Source organism: Carex rostrata, chromosome 17 (assembly GCF_964058835.1).
Source record: "Carex rostrata chromosome 17, lpCarRost1.2, whole genome shotgun sequence".
Taxonomy (NCBI): Eukaryota; Viridiplantae; Streptophyta; class Magnoliopsida; order Poales; family Cyperaceae; genus Carex; species Carex rostrata.
The window spans coordinates 6,161,838-6,182,542 of record NC_135934.1 but is presented as its reverse complement, the minus strand read 5'-3'; the positions used below and the strand labels follow the sequence as shown (position 1 = coordinate 6,182,542).

The 20,705-nt window shown below is 32.8% G+C and overlaps 2 protein-coding genes and 1 long non-coding RNA gene across 4 annotated transcripts; 1 reads left to right on the top strand and 2 right to left on the bottom strand.

The window, feature by feature from the left end:
* On the bottom strand, positions 1-6,892 carry LOC144568033 (LEAF RUST 10 DISEASE-RESISTANCE LOCUS RECEPTOR-LIKE PROTEIN KINASE-like 1.2). 2 transcript variants are annotated; one of them, XM_078318250.1, is made up of 4 exons: positions 6,019-6,892; positions 2,868-2,903; positions 2,037-2,303; positions 1-1,263 (listed from the first exon to the last, which is right to left on the bottom strand). In XM_078318250.1, the coding sequence occupies exons 1-4, from the start codon at positions 6,764-6,766 to the stop codon at positions 329-331; spliced, it is 1,986 nt and encodes a 661-aa protein (XP_078174376.1). In that variant the 5' UTR covers positions 6,767-6,892; the 3' UTR covers positions 1-328. The 2 variants fall into 2 exon arrangements, with proteins under 2 accessions (XP_078174376.1, XP_078174377.1); XM_078318251.1 differs by lacking the exon at positions 2,868-2,903.
* LOC144568040 (uncharacterized) lies at positions 5,117-5,965 on the top strand. Its single transcript, XR_013515584.1, has 2 exons — positions 5,117-5,338; positions 5,373-5,965. It is a non-coding gene; the product is annotated as an uncharacterized LOC144568040 (long non-coding RNA).
* Positions 6,893-17,101: 10,209 nt separating the features above from the next.
* Positions 17,102-20,130, bottom strand: LOC144568391 (kinetochore protein SPC25 homolog). The gene is made up of 6 exons (XM_078318735.1): positions 19,894-20,130; positions 19,137-19,202; positions 18,086-18,232; positions 17,877-17,990; positions 17,387-17,476; positions 17,102-17,296 (listed from the first exon to the last, which is right to left on the bottom strand). The coding sequence occupies exons 1-6, from the start codon at positions 20,066-20,068 to the stop codon at positions 17,166-17,168; spliced, it is 723 nt and encodes a 240-aa protein (XP_078174861.1). The 5' UTR covers positions 20,069-20,130; the 3' UTR covers positions 17,102-17,165.
* Between the last annotated feature and the right edge of the window lie 575 nt (positions 20,131-20,705).

Sequence of the window (20,705 nt, the reverse complement as noted above, 5' to 3'; positions counted from 1 at the left end):
AAAAACATAAGCTTCCATTAAAATTAACTGTAATTACAATAAAATATTGGAACTACTAGAACAGTCAAGCAATACAGTTTTCTTAGTTGCTCCTTTCTTAAAAAAGAAATATACACAGACAAAATTAAAACGGCTAGAATTTCATCTATCCAAAATTCCATATTTTTTTTGTATTGACAATATGAGCTCAATGCCATTACATACTATAAACTAATCTCTACAGTGTAGGCCACAGTATTGTGTAATTAACTGTATATACTATGTACACACCCTCACTAATGTGGGCACATAGAATTGGCTGTAATCAAAAGGACAGGATACTGATACCTCATACACTAGTATTAGGTGTAGTAGAGCTGCTCTTCCACCTATCCATGACTGTAACAGGAGAAAAAATTTCATCACTCTTTAACAAGTGATCTTCTTCCTTCTTTGAGTTTTTCTTTTCTAATTTGTCTCCTCCAACCTGACCCCCTTTTTCTATCACTTTTAGTGCCTCCAAGACTTCCTTAATAGACGGTCTCATATCCCTATCACATTGCAAGCACTGAAATGCGAGCTCAGCTACCAAAGAAACCATCCGCCTCATCTCCCAATTTGACTGGAACCCAAGATTGGGGTCCACCAACTCATCCAACTCAGATCTCTGGATCTTATTTAATGCTAGATTGGCCAGGTTTATCTCATCCCTGCTCCTACTCATATCTACAGCTGGTTTTGACGATATCAACTCCACCAAAACAACTCCAAAACTGTACACATCACTTCTATCAGTTAGCTGGTAGCATTGGTGGTACACCGGGTCAACATACCCAGGCGTGCCCTGAGGAACGGTCGAAACATGACTCACATCCATTGGAAATAATCGTGACAAACCAAAATCACCTACCTTGACATGGAACCCGTCATCTAGTAATATATTATTTGTTTTGATATCTCTATGAATAATTTGGGGCTCAACTGAATGTAAATATGACAAGGCATCGGCTGTCTCAATAGCAATTGAAAGACGAATCGGCCAGGTAAGAGCATTCTCATGAGAGCGGGGCCCATGGAGGTGATCAGCGACTGTGCCATTGGAGACGTACTCATAGACAAGGAGCAGCTCGCGGCTTGTGCGAGCAGTGCATCCATAGAGGCTGACAAGGCTGCGGTGGTGGAGACGAGACAGGATGTCCACCTCATTCATAAATTGCTCGTTTCTTTTGTGGCTGTTTTGGTAAAGACGCTTCACAGCAACTATACGTCCATCTCTTAGTTTACCTGAAATAATGAAAAATGACCGTAAATACCCGGGCTGAATCCACAGTCCAAAATGTTACCTCATAATTTCAGCATATGTAAAAAGTTCAAGAGGAGGGTTCAAATGCACCCAAATTTTTGTGCACCCAAATGCACCCTATTTTTCAAATCCTTTTTCTCCGTTTTCAAAGTCCGAATAGTCAATCCAAACCATTAGATGCGATCTATATATTAAGATGTGCTTGGAGACCAAATTTTACATTTATTGGAATTTTTTTACTATTTATTAAGCTACTTTGAAAATCGCTGATTTTACATTTTCTGGACCATTGGATCAGCAGTTTTCAAAGTGGCTTAATAAATAGTAAAAAAATTCCAAAAAATGTAAAATTTGGTCTCCAAGCACATCTTAATATGTAGATCGCATCTAACGGTTCAGATTGACTATTCGGACTTTGAAAACGGAGAAAAAGGATAGGGTGCATTTGAACCCTCCTCAAAGTTCAATGCCAGTGAACACATTGGACTTATTTTGCCTATTTTGCTCTTTTTACTGCAATTCAACAATTCAAAATTATCTGCTACTTCCAAATTAAAACAAGAAGGTTGTAGCATGATATCCACCATTATGGAGCAGCTATACAAGCGGTATATAACAGAAGTTTTCAAATTCAATATTTACAAGAAACTCATCAAACTGATTCATTTTTTTTTATTGGGAATTAACACTGGACATTTAGTTCAAATATACATCAAATAAGGAAACTACAAAAAAAGGAGGAACATGATGATACCTTTATACACAGCTCCAAAACCACCATCACCGAGTTCTTTTGATGGACTAAATCTATCAGTTGCCTCCTCCAGTTCCCCATAGGAGAATATCTGAGTGAATTGCATTTGCGACCCTGCCAATTCTAGGTCATTCAAATATTGGTCAGAAGTGTCTCGCGTGAGAAGTAGCGAGGATGATGAGACCCATTTCAGCTTCTTGCGCTTGCACAGGAGTAGACAGAAGCAACATGCTACAAGGAAACCACCTACTCCTACTGATATACCAACTGAGAAAAAAAAATCACAAGCGAAAAAGCTATTACAAATATATTATAAATAGTTTTTTTTGTAGACTTCAAAAACAAATGATTTTCAATGGGTATTGGGGCATTGAATCCAATTTAGATGGTTTATACAAGAGAACAAATGAATTTCTTCATTTGCCCAAGTTCATTTAGATGGTTTATTTAATGATTTACCATACCAACCGTTACTAACAATATTAATACCTCACATTAAATCAGATTTAAACAGCAAAAATAAATTTGGTCAAGTTCATTTAGATGGATCATAAATAGATTGAAAACACAATTAAACAAAACAAACAAAAGGGTCACTTGAAAAACCATCTGTCACCCAATAGTAGGTGATCTGGGTCATTTTTGGTCCATCAACAGCATGGAAGGCAGCAATGGCTCTTCACAAATTCTATTACTCAACTTCACATTGAAAGAAGGCCACAACAAATACCAAGTTATATTCCAAAAGGTTTTCTAAAAAAATAATACATAAAGATTTGGTATCAAGGAGAAGATATCCAATGACAGATAATGCAAACAAGGGATACTTGCCTATAAAAATTGTCTTCTTTTGACTATCTTTATTTGCTGCAAAATAAGAAGAAGAAAAAATCTGTTAAAACTAAAAACCTTGAAGTTAACAAGTAATATAACAAGTACATTCCTTCGTATCTAATTACTTGACAAAGAATGTTTGACACGGTTATAGCAGCACATGCAAAACATATATTGCAGATTTAAACCTTCACAAGGTAAGCTTGTGAAATCTGGGGCTGCTTGGCCCTCATTGAAGATTTTTTCATGCCACAGAAAAAGAAGAAACAGTTTACTACTAACTACTCTTGAGCTTACAATGTCAATTTGGTAAAGTCTTCTAATATCACATTCTGGAAATCACCATTAGATTTGTTTTGGATGAATTCTTCTATGACATTTACTTCATATCTAAGTTTATTCTGCTATTGGCTTTATTTTTACTAATTAAAGAAGCAGCTATGATGACCAAAAACAATCCAGAGAAAAATAAATGCAAATATGCATCCGAGTATACAGGAAATTTTAAATAAGGTAATAATTTTCTCAATTATTTAGGATTTCATGCTGAACCAGATAACTAACAACTAGGCTGTCTTTTCAGGAAATCCTCTCATCCAGAGTTTACAAGTTTTGGTTATTTTGAAATCTTCGGGTTACCAATAGATAGCCTTCAGACCTGGGTCTATATTTCACAGAGCAAAATCCAAATTCAGTGGCTCAGTCTTTATACCTATTTCTTGCTTAACTACACTATGTAAATGATTTGCAAAAACAAATTTGCTTCTTCAGAGACTTAATCCATCTTATACCTGTTGGTTTCGTACCTAACAGATCAGGTCTGCACTGAGTACCTGACACAAAAATAGTCAAGCCTAATTTTAGACTTGCATTGGAATTAACTGTGCCTCTTTTTTCCCCCAAGCACCTAGAAAAACTGCAACAAGCATTGCTAGAATCAGCCTTCCTAGTGTGCTAAGACTCAAGAGAACATTCTATACATAATATCTAATTAATAGCTTCTTTTGGCTGATACTCCTTAATGGCTGTATGTTGTCTAAATAAAGAAGCTGTTATGTAATATCCACTAAAAATAAATAAAGGATGATGCAAAGACGAACCACAGAACTTCAATCTTAGAAGAACTAATCTATAGTTTGAAGTCTGAAGAAGATATGATTCCTTAATACAATATATTTCATATGTTTTTTCTCATTACAAAACTTAGTTCTCACCTAGAAGAAAACATAAACACTATTTAGAGGCTACAATAATGCAGTCTGCCAAAAATTAACTTAACCTATGGCTGCAACGCAGCCCAAAACGCTTGAGCCTATATTCAACAAATACTTCATACAAAAGCACAACTAGCCCAAAGGCGCATTGACTTGCCTATTATATTCTAATCCAATAAACAGGCATTAATTTAGCTTAACCATATAAGCAATATGGTGATATACACCAGTTGGATGAGAAATTGAGGACTAAGAGCAGCCCAGTTTCCTCTAAATACACATTTATGATGTCCAAACCAGTAACTTTCATCAGAGGTCATTCCAATTTAACCTCTATCCATTTTTGGTCATTCAACTTTTATGTATCAGATTTTAGTCACTGAACTTCAGTTATTATCCAAATTAGGTCAATGGATCCACTTGAAATTTAAAACTGCATCCAAATTGTAACTAAATTAATCAAGGAATTTATCACATTCAACTATTATATGTCAAAGTAACTACTTTGTAGCGAATTTTTTTCGAGAAAATATATATATTATATATATAGAGAGAGAGAGAGAGATGGGCTATGGTGCATTGCAATGCATAGGCCCCTTGTGCATTGGATCATAAATCATCGATTCAAAGTCCAAATGACCGATCCAAGCCGTTCATCTTATTCTCCATATTAATATGTCCTTGGAGACCAAATTTTACATTTTTTGGAATTTTTTTACTATTTTTTTAGATTTATTGAAAATATGAAAATCTGGATGAACAGTAAAAAAACAGTAAAAATTTCTGGACCATCAGATCAGCGATTTTCAAAGTGGCTTAATAAATAGTAAAAAAATTCCAAAAAATGTAAAATTTGGTCTCCAAGCACATATTAATATGGAGAATAAGATGAACGGCTTGGATCGGTCATTTGGACTTTGAATCGATGATTTATGATCCAATGCACAAGGGGCCTATGCATTGCAATGCACCATAGCCCATCTCTCTCTCTCTCTCTCTCTCTATATATATATATATATACACATTATCAATTTTGAAAAAAAAAATTGTAATCATGTGAATTTGTAATATTTTTTTATTTTTTTAACTAATCAAAACTATATATAAAAACAAAGATATGAAATTAGTCACTTTGCATGGGAAGATTATGACTAAATATAAGTTTAGAAACTAACAATTCAAAAAAGTTAGTTTACAATTTGTGTAACTTGAACTGAAATTAAAGACAATAATCTAGTATAGATAAAAATTAAAGTTGAGTGACCAAGTAAAATCAGATAAATAAAAGTTGATTGACCAAAAAATAGAAAGGACAAAGTAGAGATACATCCAGTAAAATTTAACATTTTTTAAATGATAGACAGCAGATTTTTATATGCCATTGAACAAAATAGTGGGAGGCGTAGTCAAGCATTACCTAAAAACTTAGCATGTAATCTAAAAAGCAGCCTACAAATCCTCCTTAAATTAGAATATGTCATAAAACCATATTGCCAACAAAATGTGGCAAAGTGATGAAATTCATAAAGGTGATTATATTGCAACTGTAAAATCTCACTCTCACAACTATGGCAGGTATAATTACCAGCGAGTTTGACTTGTTGACGTACTCAAATCACTAAATTCTTTTAACAAGTTTCAATTGTGTCAGCTTCGACAGCTTAAATGGGTTGGGGCCAACAGACCCAGCACTCAAAAAACAAAGTGAGGTTAGCAAATTTTAGTGCCTATACCTACTTTCACTATGCAACATTTAATGATTAATGAACATGTGTAAATTAGCCAAAAAAAGAAATTTTGATAAGGCAAGATATGGTATGCCAGGCGGAGTGGCTTTTGTTGTGGATCAGTTCTAAGAATTGAATTGACCACCTACAATAACTACTTTTCAACTAAAAAAACAAAAGAAAAATGTCAAAGCAAAGTGAGATTACTTTTAGGTTTCAGGCAACTCATCGGATACATATGCTGATCCGGGCAGATGCACATGAACGTCGAGGTGGTGGTATTGAACCCACACTGACCATGGCTATTCCGGCAATCAGAGCAACTGGGCACCTTCAACTCCACCAGAAATCCATCATTCATGAGGGTTGTGTATTGGTCCACCGTAGACCCATTCCACCCCGACACTGGTATTCTCGAGATGCTACAGTTGCTCAATGACTCCACGGAAACATCAGCACCATCACTATAATTTTGGTAAAGCCGCACAAAGGACTCGCTATCCGCATCAGATTGGTTGGTAACACATGTAATCGGCAAATATTCAACAGGAAGGGGTTCCATTTTTCCACAGTCAAAGAATACGAGCTCCTTGTTGTTCTTACTTACCACCATTGGACCAAGCCCTACTGAAACATTGAAATGGGGAACGGAGCAGTTGGTATTCCCATTTACCAGTATAGAATTAATGAGCACGAAGGAGCTATTATCGTAAAAGACTCTATCGATGTAGTAATTAGTGTCGTACGACTGCACTAAAAACGGTTTATCATCTTGACAGTTGATCTCTAAACTCGGATAGCCACAGTATTCCGGCTGCGTCTTGGAAATCCAAAAGGGGTAAGAGATGTTAACACTCCCGCACTTCGCTGATGCACACGCCTCCATTTTGACATTATCTGATACAGATAGAGCTATGTTCCATAAATGGAATAGGAGAAAGATAGGTATCCACATCTTAGAGGTGGATGAATAGAGAGAGATGAGAAGGAGAAAGGGAAGGGAAGGGATGAAGAAGAAAACAAAAGGGGAAATAGGAAAGGAGAGAGAGAGGCGCCGAATGGTTTGACCGGCCTTTGTCAAAGCCTCAAAGGGGCAGAGAGGACTTTTGCATTTTTCGTTTTCCATAATTTCATTTCGGGGGGTAGAAGTCTGGGAACTGGGAAGTGGGAATATTTTAAAGTTGAGGGGTAGAAAAGGTTGAATCCGTTTCACCCAGGTACCTGAGGTACAAGTGAAAAATCTGGGCCGTTCTTTTAGCTTGGCACAAATCTTAAATCAAACTAAAATGGACCGGATTGAGATGGTTCTGGATGGAATTAATTTGTACCGTTTGTTTCTTTAAATTGTACCTCAGGTACCTGGGCAGACACGGACTCGAAAAAGTTGGGAGACATGAAAAGGCACAGTACAGGAGCCTAAAAGGTAGGGAACTTGGTTACCCTGAAGAAACTCAAAATTTGAGTTCGGATCTGGACCGTTCTATTAGAATTAGGGCCAATCAGCCCCGAGTAACTCCTTCAATATTCGTGTACATTCTGATCGGACAGTATGGATTCAAACTCAAATTTTGGATTACTTTAGGGAACCCTAATTCTAGCGTAGCTGCGTATGTGAGACCCTTTTTTTTTTTGAGGGAGGCGTATGTGAGACCTAATGAAAAGAGTGGACCAGGAATCTATTATTCCGGGACTGGCATGTTGGTTTTTGTGTAACATGTTCAAAACTCGAGGCTACGTGCTGACTTGCAACATCTTTGACTATATATTTAGCAGTGTTGTAAATAACGTCATGCGGTCGACGGACGGGGTACTGTCAAACAATTAATTGGTATAGAGTTGATTAATCGGAATTATTGGACAATTTAACGTTTTTATTAAATTTATGTATATATTATAGTTTATTAAAAATAATTTATTTAACTCATTAAACTTATCAAATAAACTTAATTTAACTTAAGTTTATTATTATAACATGACACTACACTTATTTTTTTTAACGCATAAGCACTTTACAGTAACACATTTATTTAATGAAAAAATAAATTCAAGAGTTAAATTCTTTTTTTCAAATACTAATAACATATTATGTGAAAGAAATGAAACATTCCAACATAAAATTACTAAATTTAGTTTATAATAACAACTTAGTTTCATAAATGAATATATCGTACTAATTGAAAAAAAAAATACATCAGTAATTAGTAAGAAAAATATATGATAAATAAATAGAAGAGGAATTAATTAATTTTAAAGTAAGAAGAAAAAAAAAAATATATATATATATATAAAATATTGAATGTATATTCAAGTACAAACAAAACTGTAATACATGATTTATAAAACTTATTATCACACACTATCACATAAAAAAAAAATCAATGTGAAAAAAAAAATTCTGAAATAAATTGGAATAAATGAGAATAAACAGAAATAATCGGCCGATTAAACGTTTTCCACCGCAAACATACCTCCGTTAAGAATATGTGTGACGGTTTGACCACCGTCACCGATTAATCGGCCGTGACGAATGTTTGTTACAACACTGATAATTAGCGCTCATGTAACTGACTCTTTAAATTAGTAATGAGCAGAGATCCAAGTTTAAAAGCGGCGGAATTCATATCCTCTGCATTAACCAAAAAGGGAATATTTTGAGTTAATCAATCTTAATCATCAGATTTATTTCAAGATTCGTGCAGACTAGATCTGCACTAATTTTGAAAGACCCCTATTTTATAAGCAGAAATCGGATTGGCTCCATTTAAAATCAGACGGTTGAGATTGATTAACTCAAAAGATTCTTTTTTGAGTTAATGCAGAGGATACACATGGCCGCGGTTTTATCCGTTTACCAACCCGTACCGTATCTGATAAGTCAGGTACCGTAAGATTTTTGTTTTGTAAATTTATTTACGGATAACTTGATCTGGAAAAAAAAAATTAAAAATACTATATCAAATTGGTTTTCCTCTATATTGAAATATTTTTTATTTTTACTTGCACTTTTTTTATAGGTTAAGTTGAATGTCTTGACGGTGATAGAACGAATGCGCCATATGATTGTTCAACGTGAATCATCTTTATCAAAATTGGACAAATTTGAAGTTCATTTAATTCAAAAATCAGATTTTGTAAGTTTTGAGATTTCTTTGTTATCACTATTAGTCTTGTCAAGATGACAAAATGATTAGGCACAATAATTAGCCGAAATTTTTATTGATATCAAAAAAATATGAAATTTTAGAAATTATTCAGGTTTTTATGTTTTTTCGAAATTTACCCAAACCACACAAAAATTTTTGCAGTAATTCAGTCTAAAACTGCAAAAAAAAAAAACGCCTAAAATTTTTCCTATTTTTTGTATTTTTCATTTTTTTATTTAAATAGAAATATTTATATTTATTTATTTATTGTATTGAAATATTAGAAAAATTTAATATATTTCTTTGAAAATAGATAGAATACTATATAATTTGATATATTAGAAAGACTGCTACAAATAACCCGAATCAACATTTTTCATGCCGGATTTTTTGCGGCTATAAGAAAAATTAATATATTTCTTTATGTGTTATTGGAAAAAAAAAATGCTTGGATTCTCAGTTATTGATCACAGTTCAAAAATCAATTCTAAGTAAATACAGAAAATATTCATCCTTCTAGTACATTTATTTTATAAAAAGTTGTATCTATTTTTGAAAAAACAAAAAATTAAGTTATTTAATGATTGTTATTTAAAAAGAATTCTCAAAATAGATAGGACATTTTAGAGGAGGGTTCAAATGCACCCAAATTTTTGTGCACCCAAATGCATCCTATCATTTTTCTCCATTTTCAAAATCCGAATAGTTAATCCGAACCGTTAGATGCGATCTATATATTAAAATATGCTTGGAGACCAAATTTTACATTTTTTGGAATTGTTTTACTATTTATTAAGCCACTTTGAAAAGTCACTGATCCAATGGTCCAGAAAATGTAAAATCAGCGATTTTCAAAGTGGCTTAATAAATAGTAAAAAATTTCCAAAAAATGTAAAATTTGGTCTCCAAGCACATCTTAATATATAGATTGCATCTAACGGTTCGGATTGACTATTCGGACTTTGAAAACGGAGAAAAAAGATTTGAAAGATAGGGTGCATTTGGGTGCACTAAAATTTGGGTGCATTTGAACCCTCCTCTTTTATGTATTACCTAGAAGTGACTTTTTAAAATAAAATGAATACTCCTCTTTTAAAATAAAATGAATATTATTTTTTTAAATGTGTTTTAACAGTTGCCATATTAATATATGGAACTGTCAAAATTATAGTTCTAACTCTAGTAAAATTAATACTCAGTTCGAATAAAATGAATATTCAAATTAACCAAAATGAACACTTAATGATTTCAATTTTAAAAGAAATACTGACATATATTTAATGTATAAACAAACAAAGTTAAAATATAATAAGAGTAAAGCTAGCGTGTGACATGCTCACCAAGAAAGTTTGGTGAGCATAACTCCAAAAGTATATCAGATCGACGTCAAATGCCAAATCCAAACCGTTGAAATCCATGTACTTCATGAGTGATGCATATATATGCAAAATTTTGAAAGTTTCGAGTTTATTTGCTACACGGTCAAGTGGTCAAAGAAATGGACATTTTATTATAAGTTATTTTATATATTCAATTTTTATTATTTCTTTGACCACTTGACCGTGTACCAAATAAACTTGAAACTTTCAAAATTTTGCATGTATATGCATCACTCATGAAGTACATGGATTTCAACGGTTTGGATTTGACATTTGACATCGATCCGATATACTTTTGGAGTTATGCTCACCAAACTTTCTTGGTGAGCATGTCACACGCTAGCTTTACTCATATAATAATATCTGCTATCATTATTTTTCAATGATTTGAACATATTAACTTTTTTTAATTTATCTTCGATTATATAACTAATTACATATAATTGGAAAGACCTAAAAATATGAACCCCATAGTTGCATGAATTCGTATTCTTTGCATTAACTCAAAAAAGAATATTTTGAGTTAATGCATATGGACCATATGATTCACTTTAAGATCCGTACGAACTAAATCTACATTAATATTAAAGGATCTCTGAATTATTAACTGTGACCGGATTGATTTCGTTTAAAATCAGATGACTGAGATGTGTTAACTCAAAAGATGCTCTTTTGAGTTAATGCAGACCATGCGGACTCTAGTTGCCTGCAATTAACATGGGATTGCGCGTGTCAAATCGAAAAGTTGAACATAAAAAAATTAAAACCTAATTATTTTTTGGGAGTACCTAGCTATCCCCCGTAACAATTTCTCATTTCATCCCCCAGTCATTAACTACTTCAATAACTACTAACTACTTAGGGGGACCACTTACTATTTGGGGACCACATAATATTTGAAATATTTTACAACTGGCGCGCGCTAGTATTCATCTATAATGCATCAAGTATTCATCTATAACACATCAAGTATTCATACCTAATATATCAAGTATTTTAAAAAAAAAATGGACACGTTTTTAGAGGTGGAATTTTTTTTCTTCGTTCAATCTAATCAATATTTCTGACAATCGATGAGAAATTTTGCAAATCTAAAACCACAAATGTTTTTGACATAATTTTATCTTTAAAATGAGATCCATGATGACATACTTTCGAGTTGTCCGTTGTACAAGTATTCATCCTTATCGAGAAATTATTCATCCTCGTCGTGCAAGTGCAAATATAAAAACTGGACACATCACTCATCCATTTTTTACACGTTTTTAGAGGTGGTTTTTTTTCTTCATTCAATCTAACCAATATTTATGACGATCTGTGAAGAATTTTGCAAATCTAAAACCACGAACGTTTTCTACACAATTTTATCTTTCAAATGAGATCCATGATGACATACTTTCGAGTTGTCCGTTGCACAAGTATTCATCTCTTATCGAGAAAGTATTCATTATCGTCATGTAAATGCAAATATAAAAACTGGACACATCACTCATCCATCTTTTACACGTTTTTAGAGGTGGGTTTTTTTTCTCCGTTCAATCTAACCAATATTTCTGACGATCTATGAAGAATTTTGCAAATCTAAAACCATGAACGTTTTCTACACAATTTTGTCTTTCAAATGAGATCCATGATGACATACTTTCGAGTTGTCCGTTGCACAAGTATTAATATCTTGTCATGCAAGTGTTCATACCTAAGATATTAAGTATTCATTTATACACATTGAAGTATTCATTCTAAGACATCAAGTATTCATTCATATATCTCTATTTTTTTTTTCAAAATTTGTTTTTATGTAATTTATTTAATACGCAATGGCCTAATTCACCATTAATAAAGTTTTGTTCTTTGCAAAACTCGCTACTTCATGAGGAAGAAGAATATAAACATGAAAGGGATTAATTGCATATACATATACAAAATTATTTTGATACGATCGACAGTGACGGATCTGATCCGGTAGAGACGTGCTCTAGTATTCATTCATACACATTGAAGTATTCATTCATACACAATGAAGTATTCATTCATATACGTTGAAGTATTCATTCCTGGCAGAGGCATGCTTGATTGGGATGGAGTGACGGATGATCTCCGGCAGAACGTTCGCTGGAGCAGGAGTAGCAGGCGTAGAGGGAAAAAACCGAGGCGAAAGTGTAAGAGAGAGGAAGCTTATTGTATTTACAATTTCGAGGTGGGAGAGGGAGGGGAGCTTATCGAAGGAAAAACGGAGGCGGAGGAGGAGGTGGGATGCGGAGGTTGGAGAGGGAGGTAGAGGCGGAGGTGAGGTGAGGTGAGGTGTAGGAGGCGGAGGTGAGAGAGGGAGGTGGGAGGCGGAGGTGGGAGGCGGAGGCGGAGGTGGGAGAAGAAGGTGGGAGAAGAAGATGGAGGTGAAAGAGAAAAATGGAGGTGGAAGAGAAAGGGAGAAAGTGGAAAAAAATAAAAGGTTGTTAGAAATAGTAGTTATAGTTATAGTTAAAATAGAAAGTTAGTTGGGGGATGAAATGGGGGATGGATAGGTAGGGGAAATTATAATTACCCTTATTTTTTATAATCAGGCATCTTTTTGCTTTTTTACTTGAATACCGGAAATAGATGGGAATTAAGAGGAATATCTCCAAGAGAATATCCTAATTATAGTTCTGCATACACATTTTTTTTATAATTTAACCTGACATGAAATTATTAAAATAATTGAACCATAAAATACAAACTATAGATCTTGAATACCGGAAATAGATGGGAAGAGGAATAACTCCAAGAGAATATCCTAATTTAAGTCCTTCATACACATTTTTTTAATAATTTCACCTGACATGAAATTATTAAAATAATTGAACCATAAAATAAAAACTATAGATTCCGTTTTAATTATCCACCCGTCTAGAATATGTTGATATGAGCCGTAGAATTTGCTTTCTATCCTTTTTTTTTTTTTCTGAATAGTTAAATGAAACTATCGAACAAAGAAAACTTTTGTTTAATTATCTCCAAAAAAATATTGAGTAGTTTAAATAAAAATGATTTTTCTTTACATTTTAAAAGAATCTCCAAGAAATTCTAAGGTTGGCAATTTTTTTTTTAGTAGTTTAAATGGAAATACTAAACATATTTTCTTTGACATTTTAATGACATGTAGCTCCAAGAAATTTGAAGGTCGACAAATTGACCTTATGGGGACAAATTTAATTGATTAATTTGTAGTCTTCTAATGACCTAAATAACTAAATTAAACCTTACCTCTATATAGTATGGTCTTAATCAAGTAATCAAATATTAGTTTAAGTTATCTTTATGAACGAAATTTAGGAAACCTTAATGGTAATTCCGAATAATCTCACAGCCAGATTATTTGTTTCACGTGTGAATTCTGATAGTTCTGCACAGTGACAGAGGCATGTAGATATACATTTATTTATGTTTCTTAATATATGAAATATATATAAGATTAAAAAATTAAAAAAATATGTTTTATCCTAATGTTTTTTCTTTCTTATTTCTATGTTTTTAGAAACAAATCATAAAAAACAATTAATATTTAAAACAATAAAAAATTATGTCTTACTTTAATTATTTGATTCCATCATATTAGAAAATCTTAGCTTCGCCCCTTGCATTAAATTCAAGTTATATGCGCATCTTTTTTATGTTTGAATCAACCCTTTAAATTTTGATATTTCTACGACTAAAATTCTGGAAAAAAAAAAACCTTCAAAATATTATCAAATTTACTTTTGTCGTTGCATTTTTTTCACGGGTGCAGGTCAATGTCTTGACCGCGATAGAATGAATGCCTCATATATTTGTTCAACGTGAACCGTCTTTATCAAAATTGAACAACTCGGATCAAATCCTCTTATGATAGGATTTACATGTTCATTTAATTCCAAAATAAGATTTCAAATTTTGACAATTCTTTGTTCTCATTTTTAGCCATTTAATGATGACAAAATGATTAGGCACAGTCAACATTGACAAAAAAAAGTTTTTGGCAACGAACATCGATCTCATAGAATAGAGTCGGAGAAGGACACTTATCTGCTGACTAAAAAAAAATTCAAACATGTGATTTTATTTTTATTTTTTTCACGAAAAAATCATTAAAAAATTTTTATTATTCAAAATAATTATAAAATTATGTCTCTCTGAAACTTTGATTCAATTATTTTCTTATGTTCAGTATCAACCGTTTACAATATGATTTCTCTACAACTAAAATTCTGAAAAGAACCCCTTAAAATATTAGACTAAATTTTCTTTTCATATATATTAAAGCATGTTTGATTTTATACTTGCATTTTTTTTTATAGGCGCAGGTCAATGTCTTGATGAAGTTGAAGGAGAAAGAATGAATGCGCCATGTAATTGTTCAACATGAACTATCTTTATCAAAATTGAACAATCTGGATCAAAATGCTCGTATGAATTATGATAAGTATTTAGAAGTTCATTTAATTCAAAAATCAGAATTTAAAGTTTAGACAATTCCTTGTGCTCATAGTTAGCCATGTAATAATGACAAATTGATCACTTAAGAGTTCGAGGACGACACCTATCTCCTGGCTCAATTTTTTATAAAAAAAAATACTTTAATATTTATGTTTTTTCCAGAAAAAATATAAAAATATATTTAGTTTTCAAATAATTATAAATTATGAATTTATTTATAACTTTGATTCAATTATTTTCTTGTGTTTGATTTCGACCCTATATGTATGATTTCTCTACAACTAAAATTTTGGGAAGAATCCCCTAAATATGAGATCAAATTTGCTTTTATACTTGCACTTTTTTTTATGTATATAGATGCAGGTCAATGTCTTGAAGGTGATAGAATGAATGCGTCATATAATTGTTCAACGTGAACCATCTTTATCAAAATTGGCCATTTTAGATTGGATCAAATTTATGATAGGATTTTCAAGTTCCATTTAATTCAAAATTCAGATTTTAAGTTTTGACATTTACTAGTCACAATCTGATTATGATCGGATAGTGCTATTTTCTCTTCTTCTTCTTTTTTTCTTATCCTTTTATTTTTATTTTTTAAATAATTACTCAAATTTTTTGAGTCCTTGTGGTTTTCTCAGCAAAAACCGATGTAACATTCCTACTATTAATATACGAATAGAGGCTAGATCTCTATTCTTTCATAAGAAATAAATCTAATCAGACTCGTCAAGATATAATCTGATGTAAATTAATTCACTTTTTCATATAAGCATATTTTAAATTGCAATCTTAAATTATTTGTCAAATTAAAATCTACCACCAAAAAGGTAATTTTCCGGGGGTTTAATGCAGACTGCAGGCAGGAAGCAAACCCATTAAAAAAAGTAAATATATAAATAATAAATACGATATCTTTCGGCCTAGAAAAAAAAGAAAGAAAGAATCTAATTTAACCGAAGACTTTCACACACAAAAAGGAGAATAATTACGACACAGACAACAACATCTAGCAAATCCAGCTCTGGGATTAAATCCAACATTAAAAGATTTCGCCAAATCGCCTGAAACTAAATTAATCGGGATTGACCTTTTTTTAAAAAAATAAATTAAGATAAAGATTAAAATATTATAATTTTAAATTACCATATATAATGAATTAACTTGATAATTTTAATAATATTTTTTAATTACGTAGAAGCTTGTATATGATATATCACATATTTGATATGATAAATCAGTAGTGTATCATATTTCACAAAATCAGCGTGCTTATTGATACTTTCGAAGGTCAACAAAATTTAATAATTGTAAAACTTATATTAAATTGTACTATTTGTAGAGTAAAGCTAGCGTGTGACATGCTCACCAAGAAAGTTTGGTGAGCATAACTCCAAAAGTATATCGGATCGACGTCAAATGTCAAATCCAAACCGTTGAAATCCATGTACTTCATGAGTGATGCATATACATGCAAAATTTTGAAAGTTTCGAGTTTATTTGCTACACGGTCAAGTGGTCAAAGAAATAATAAAAATTGAATATATAAAATAACTTATAATAAAATGTTCATTTCTTTGACCACTTGACCGTGTAGCAAATAAACTCGAAACTTTCAAAATTTTGCATGTATATGCATCACTAATGAATTACATGGATTTCAACGGTTTGGATTTGACATTTGACGTCGATCCGATATACTTTTGGAGTTATGCTCACCAAACTTTCTTGGTGAGCATGTCACACGCTAGCTTTACTCCTATTTGTATATTCAACATACAAATATCACATATTGCATTTTAAATGTTGGATATGAAAATAACATATTTATTTTTAATTAATGTCAACTTGTTAATTAAACTATTAATATGCGGTAAAAATGTGCAATTACTCGTACAACTTGATAAGCTCTTAACCAACTTTTTGAAAGTTTCACATAGACTGTGATCGTGAGAGATGTTTGAATTCTCAATCTTTGGGCAGTTAGTAATATTAGAATTTTTTTTCTAGCCAACTGCACTAGCTATTGTTGTGCACTGGGAATGAAATTCAGACAAAATAAAAATATCGTTGTATCCACAACGTGATTTAATTTGAGAAATTATAACAAAAATTATGCGTACATTAAGAGCTAGCTTTTCAAATTTAATGTGCAATAAAATAAGCTTTGAAAGGGAGTACACTTCAAAAGAGAGATGGATGTTAAAAACTTAATCTCACAAAATTTGAAACAGCGTCAATAAAAAGGGAAAGCAGTGTGGATTTGAAATTAATAATCTTTTTTTCTTTAGCATTGAAAAAAACTAGAAATTTCAATTATTCTTTACAAGCCTGTTCCAACGTAGGGAGCCTGAAGATACATTAAACATAGTGTTACCGGTTAGGTACCACTCAAATTAGAAGAGGCAAACTTTCCTCTCACGACTCTTACAAAACCAAAGAAATCATTTGTTTCATTGACCTCCTTGAGCAAATCATCAATTCCTTCAACAAGAGGATCGCATTGCAATACTAGAAACAAAATGTGCTTTTAGTACAGACTAAGTTTTTAGTTAGTAATCGAATTGAATAAATAGGTCCAGAAAAGAGAGGTTGACTTACGGTTGTACTTATCATTATCAAGTTGTACAGTGAAGGAGTACTCCTTTTCTGGATTCGTTGAGTCGATTTTGTTGAATATAAATTTGACACCTTTCAAAAGAGAAAGAAGACCGGAAAAATCATCCATGTAAAAGAAAGAAAAGAAGATAGAATTTTTTTTGAATGTTACAGAATCTGAAAAATCATAAGAATTTTCACGATCAACAGAATCGAGCTTTTCGGTTCGGTTCTAGGACATTGAAAGTAGAATTTTTTGTGCAATCACTGAAGAATTGAGAAAAAAAAATTAATTTTTCTTCCTCTTTTCAGTTACACCCTTGAATAACTCTGAAGTTACATTTTCACCCTTTAATGTACTCAGAGAATTTTTTTTTCTTATAATACAATTAAACAATTCAGATAATAACCAGCTAAAAATGTAATTGACATATGAAAACCACAAATATGATTTTGTGGGGGTAAATATTAAAAAAATGGATGGAAATCTTACCTTCTCCTACTAGTACTCGCAAACCAAGAGCTTTTTGGTACCATGCAATTGCTGAGTCCAAATTTTCCTTCTCTGATTGAACTTTACGAAGTTTTTCTTCACAAGCTTCCAAGGCTACAAGTTAAATTAAATAAAGGGACAATTAGTTGGGTTACATTAGATGCAATGGTTTGATGAGAAACTTGAGAAAACACATTTAATGAACTTACCGTGTAAGCATTTTGAAATTACTGTGGTACATTCATCCACCTTATTTCTTTGATCAGAGATAACCTTCTTGATCTGTTCACATCTAGCTCTTTTAGCTGCAAGATCATTAGTCATCGCAGTGTGCCTTGCACTATTTCTTGTCTTAACTGCCAGCAAATGTAAAAAGTGACTACATAAGTAATGATGAATTTCAGGGATACTACGTAAACCAATCAAGCCATATTCAAAACATCATAGAGAAGCAAACAAATGAACAAATCCTTAAGAAAAAAAAAAGTTTGAGCCTAAAAACTGCGGTTGATGTTGTGCGTTTGCTAACTTCTCAAGCTTGCGCTTTCAGAGGGCGTTACTACAACCCAGATTCTCATAATAGGGGCAATATTTTTGAGATGGTAGTTTAGCATCCAGGAAGTTAGCAAAGTGGTTTGTTCATAATAAACCCATTAAAAAAATATTATTCACGAACAAAAATTGCTACATTACCAAACTTTAAGTTGTTTAAAGAAAAAAAAAGCTGGATGGATAACTTCTTTGGCTAATTTTTTTTCTATTTTATTTTTGGAAAGTGGATGCTATAGACTTGCCCCTGATACCATTATACTTGAACCATTGCCATTACAGCTGGTCACCCAGTCAAAAGCACAAAGTTAAATCTTGGAGGAGATACGGCCCATAAAACCATCACTGTTTAATTGAATATCCACTTCCATTACTGATTTATAGCTGGTTGCAGATTAGTTCCCACTTTCCAAACTTTACCTGTTAACTGCAAATGCACAAACATATTTGTGCAATATGTAAATCCTTTCTCCTTGGCACATACAGACTTTAACTCCACCAAACAGTGACACTGGAAAACACTTGTTGATAATTATCATTGTAACATATAGGGCCAAAACAAATAATGGAAAAGGTTAACATGTGCCAAGTGCAATGTTGCAAACCACTCAAAAAGTGAACTTAATTTCCTAATGAAAGGCTTATCAAATTTGTTCATTGGAAATTTGAAATGAGGATATATAACAGACAAGAGTTATAGTTACCACTTACCAGATAGAGCTTCTACCAAATTTGCTTGTCCTTCTATGTGTTTGTCTTTCAATTTGTCCAATTTCTCTGAAAAAGAATCAAGAATATGAATGATGAAGTATAAATCTTTAACAATGGAAATGAACAGAACATGTCAGAATCAGTATAGAGCAACTTAACTATAGAGCCATAAAAGCCGTACCCATTGTTCAGTAGATTTTTTTTTTTCCTTCTTTTATGTTGTTGTTACTATTTCTTTCTTCTTCTTTTTTTGGGTTTGGGCGGGGGGGGGGGGGGGTGTTGTTTGGCTGAGCTAAAGGATTTAAGGAATTATGCCTAAAAGGAGACAAAAATTTTAGGGTAATCTGTGGGCCAGCACCAGTATAGAGCAACTTAACTAATTTTGGGTAACATTCAGTACTAAATTCAGTAGCTTGATTGACTAGATGCTGCGAACATGTGGTGAAATGAGATTTTCTTATGAAATTTCATAATTTCATCAGATGCAAGTAAAACTCCCCTAATATGCCCACAAATTAAGCACTTTAACATACAAGCTCACTAATTGCACAGCCATTAGCCAACCTTCCCTCACAAATACGTCTAGGCATTTGCCAGTTTACCATAAGATCAAGCAAATTTTTAATTCTGAAAAAAATTATTAACTAAATACACTGGATAAGATGCCTAGTAGCCGTAAGCTCCTCTAGACAAATCAACTGAACTTGGTTGAAACCAGACAGATAGAAAGAAAGAGAGAGGGAGGGAGGGAGGAAACCGAGAGAGGTGAGTAAATCGTCGGAGACGGCGCTTGACGAGTGCAGGCAGCGGCTGAAAGAGGCGGAGGCGCCGGTCTTACGCTCACGGAGGCTTGAGATCCGCCGTTCAAAGGAGGGGCGAAGCCCGGCCATGGTTTTCGAGATCGGGTTCTCGCCATTACTGATCCCTTGCATGCCTTTCTTATTCTTGTTTCTTGTTTCTTTTCTTTTTGTATATTGCGCTACTTTCCCATTCAAAGTTCAAACTGTGAAGTAGGACTGGCAAAAAAGCTGGTGGCCCGCGCTTGTTATTCGCCCGTGACTCGATCGGTAACAGCTCGTTCGTTAGTGGATTGAGTTAAAATTAGCTCGCTCGCTACATACGCGAGCCAGAATTAATGAGTTTTGAGTTTGGCCTGGCTCGTGCCGAGCCAACTCGGTCGTTAACGAGCTATTTAATATACATAGTTTAATAGTTTAATCAGATCCGTTCACTTCATGTTGAGGATATTATGGTCTATAGATGTTATAGCCAGTGTTATGGTAATTGCACTTTGAACTGTGTTTAAGTTGATTAGTAATTTTATATGGAATATGTGTGAATTAATTATAAGTAATTAAGTTAATTTGTATGAATTTGCTTGATTTGGTATGCATGAATTTATTCTGTGAATATATTTGTATGAATTTAGGATTTTGATATATTTGTATGTATGAATTTAGCTATAAACTTAATTTATAGTAGTTGATTTACTTAATTACAATTGAATTAAGAGCATTCCTTAGTAATTAGTCATATAAATATTAATTTGTTTTAGCCATAATTGATAAG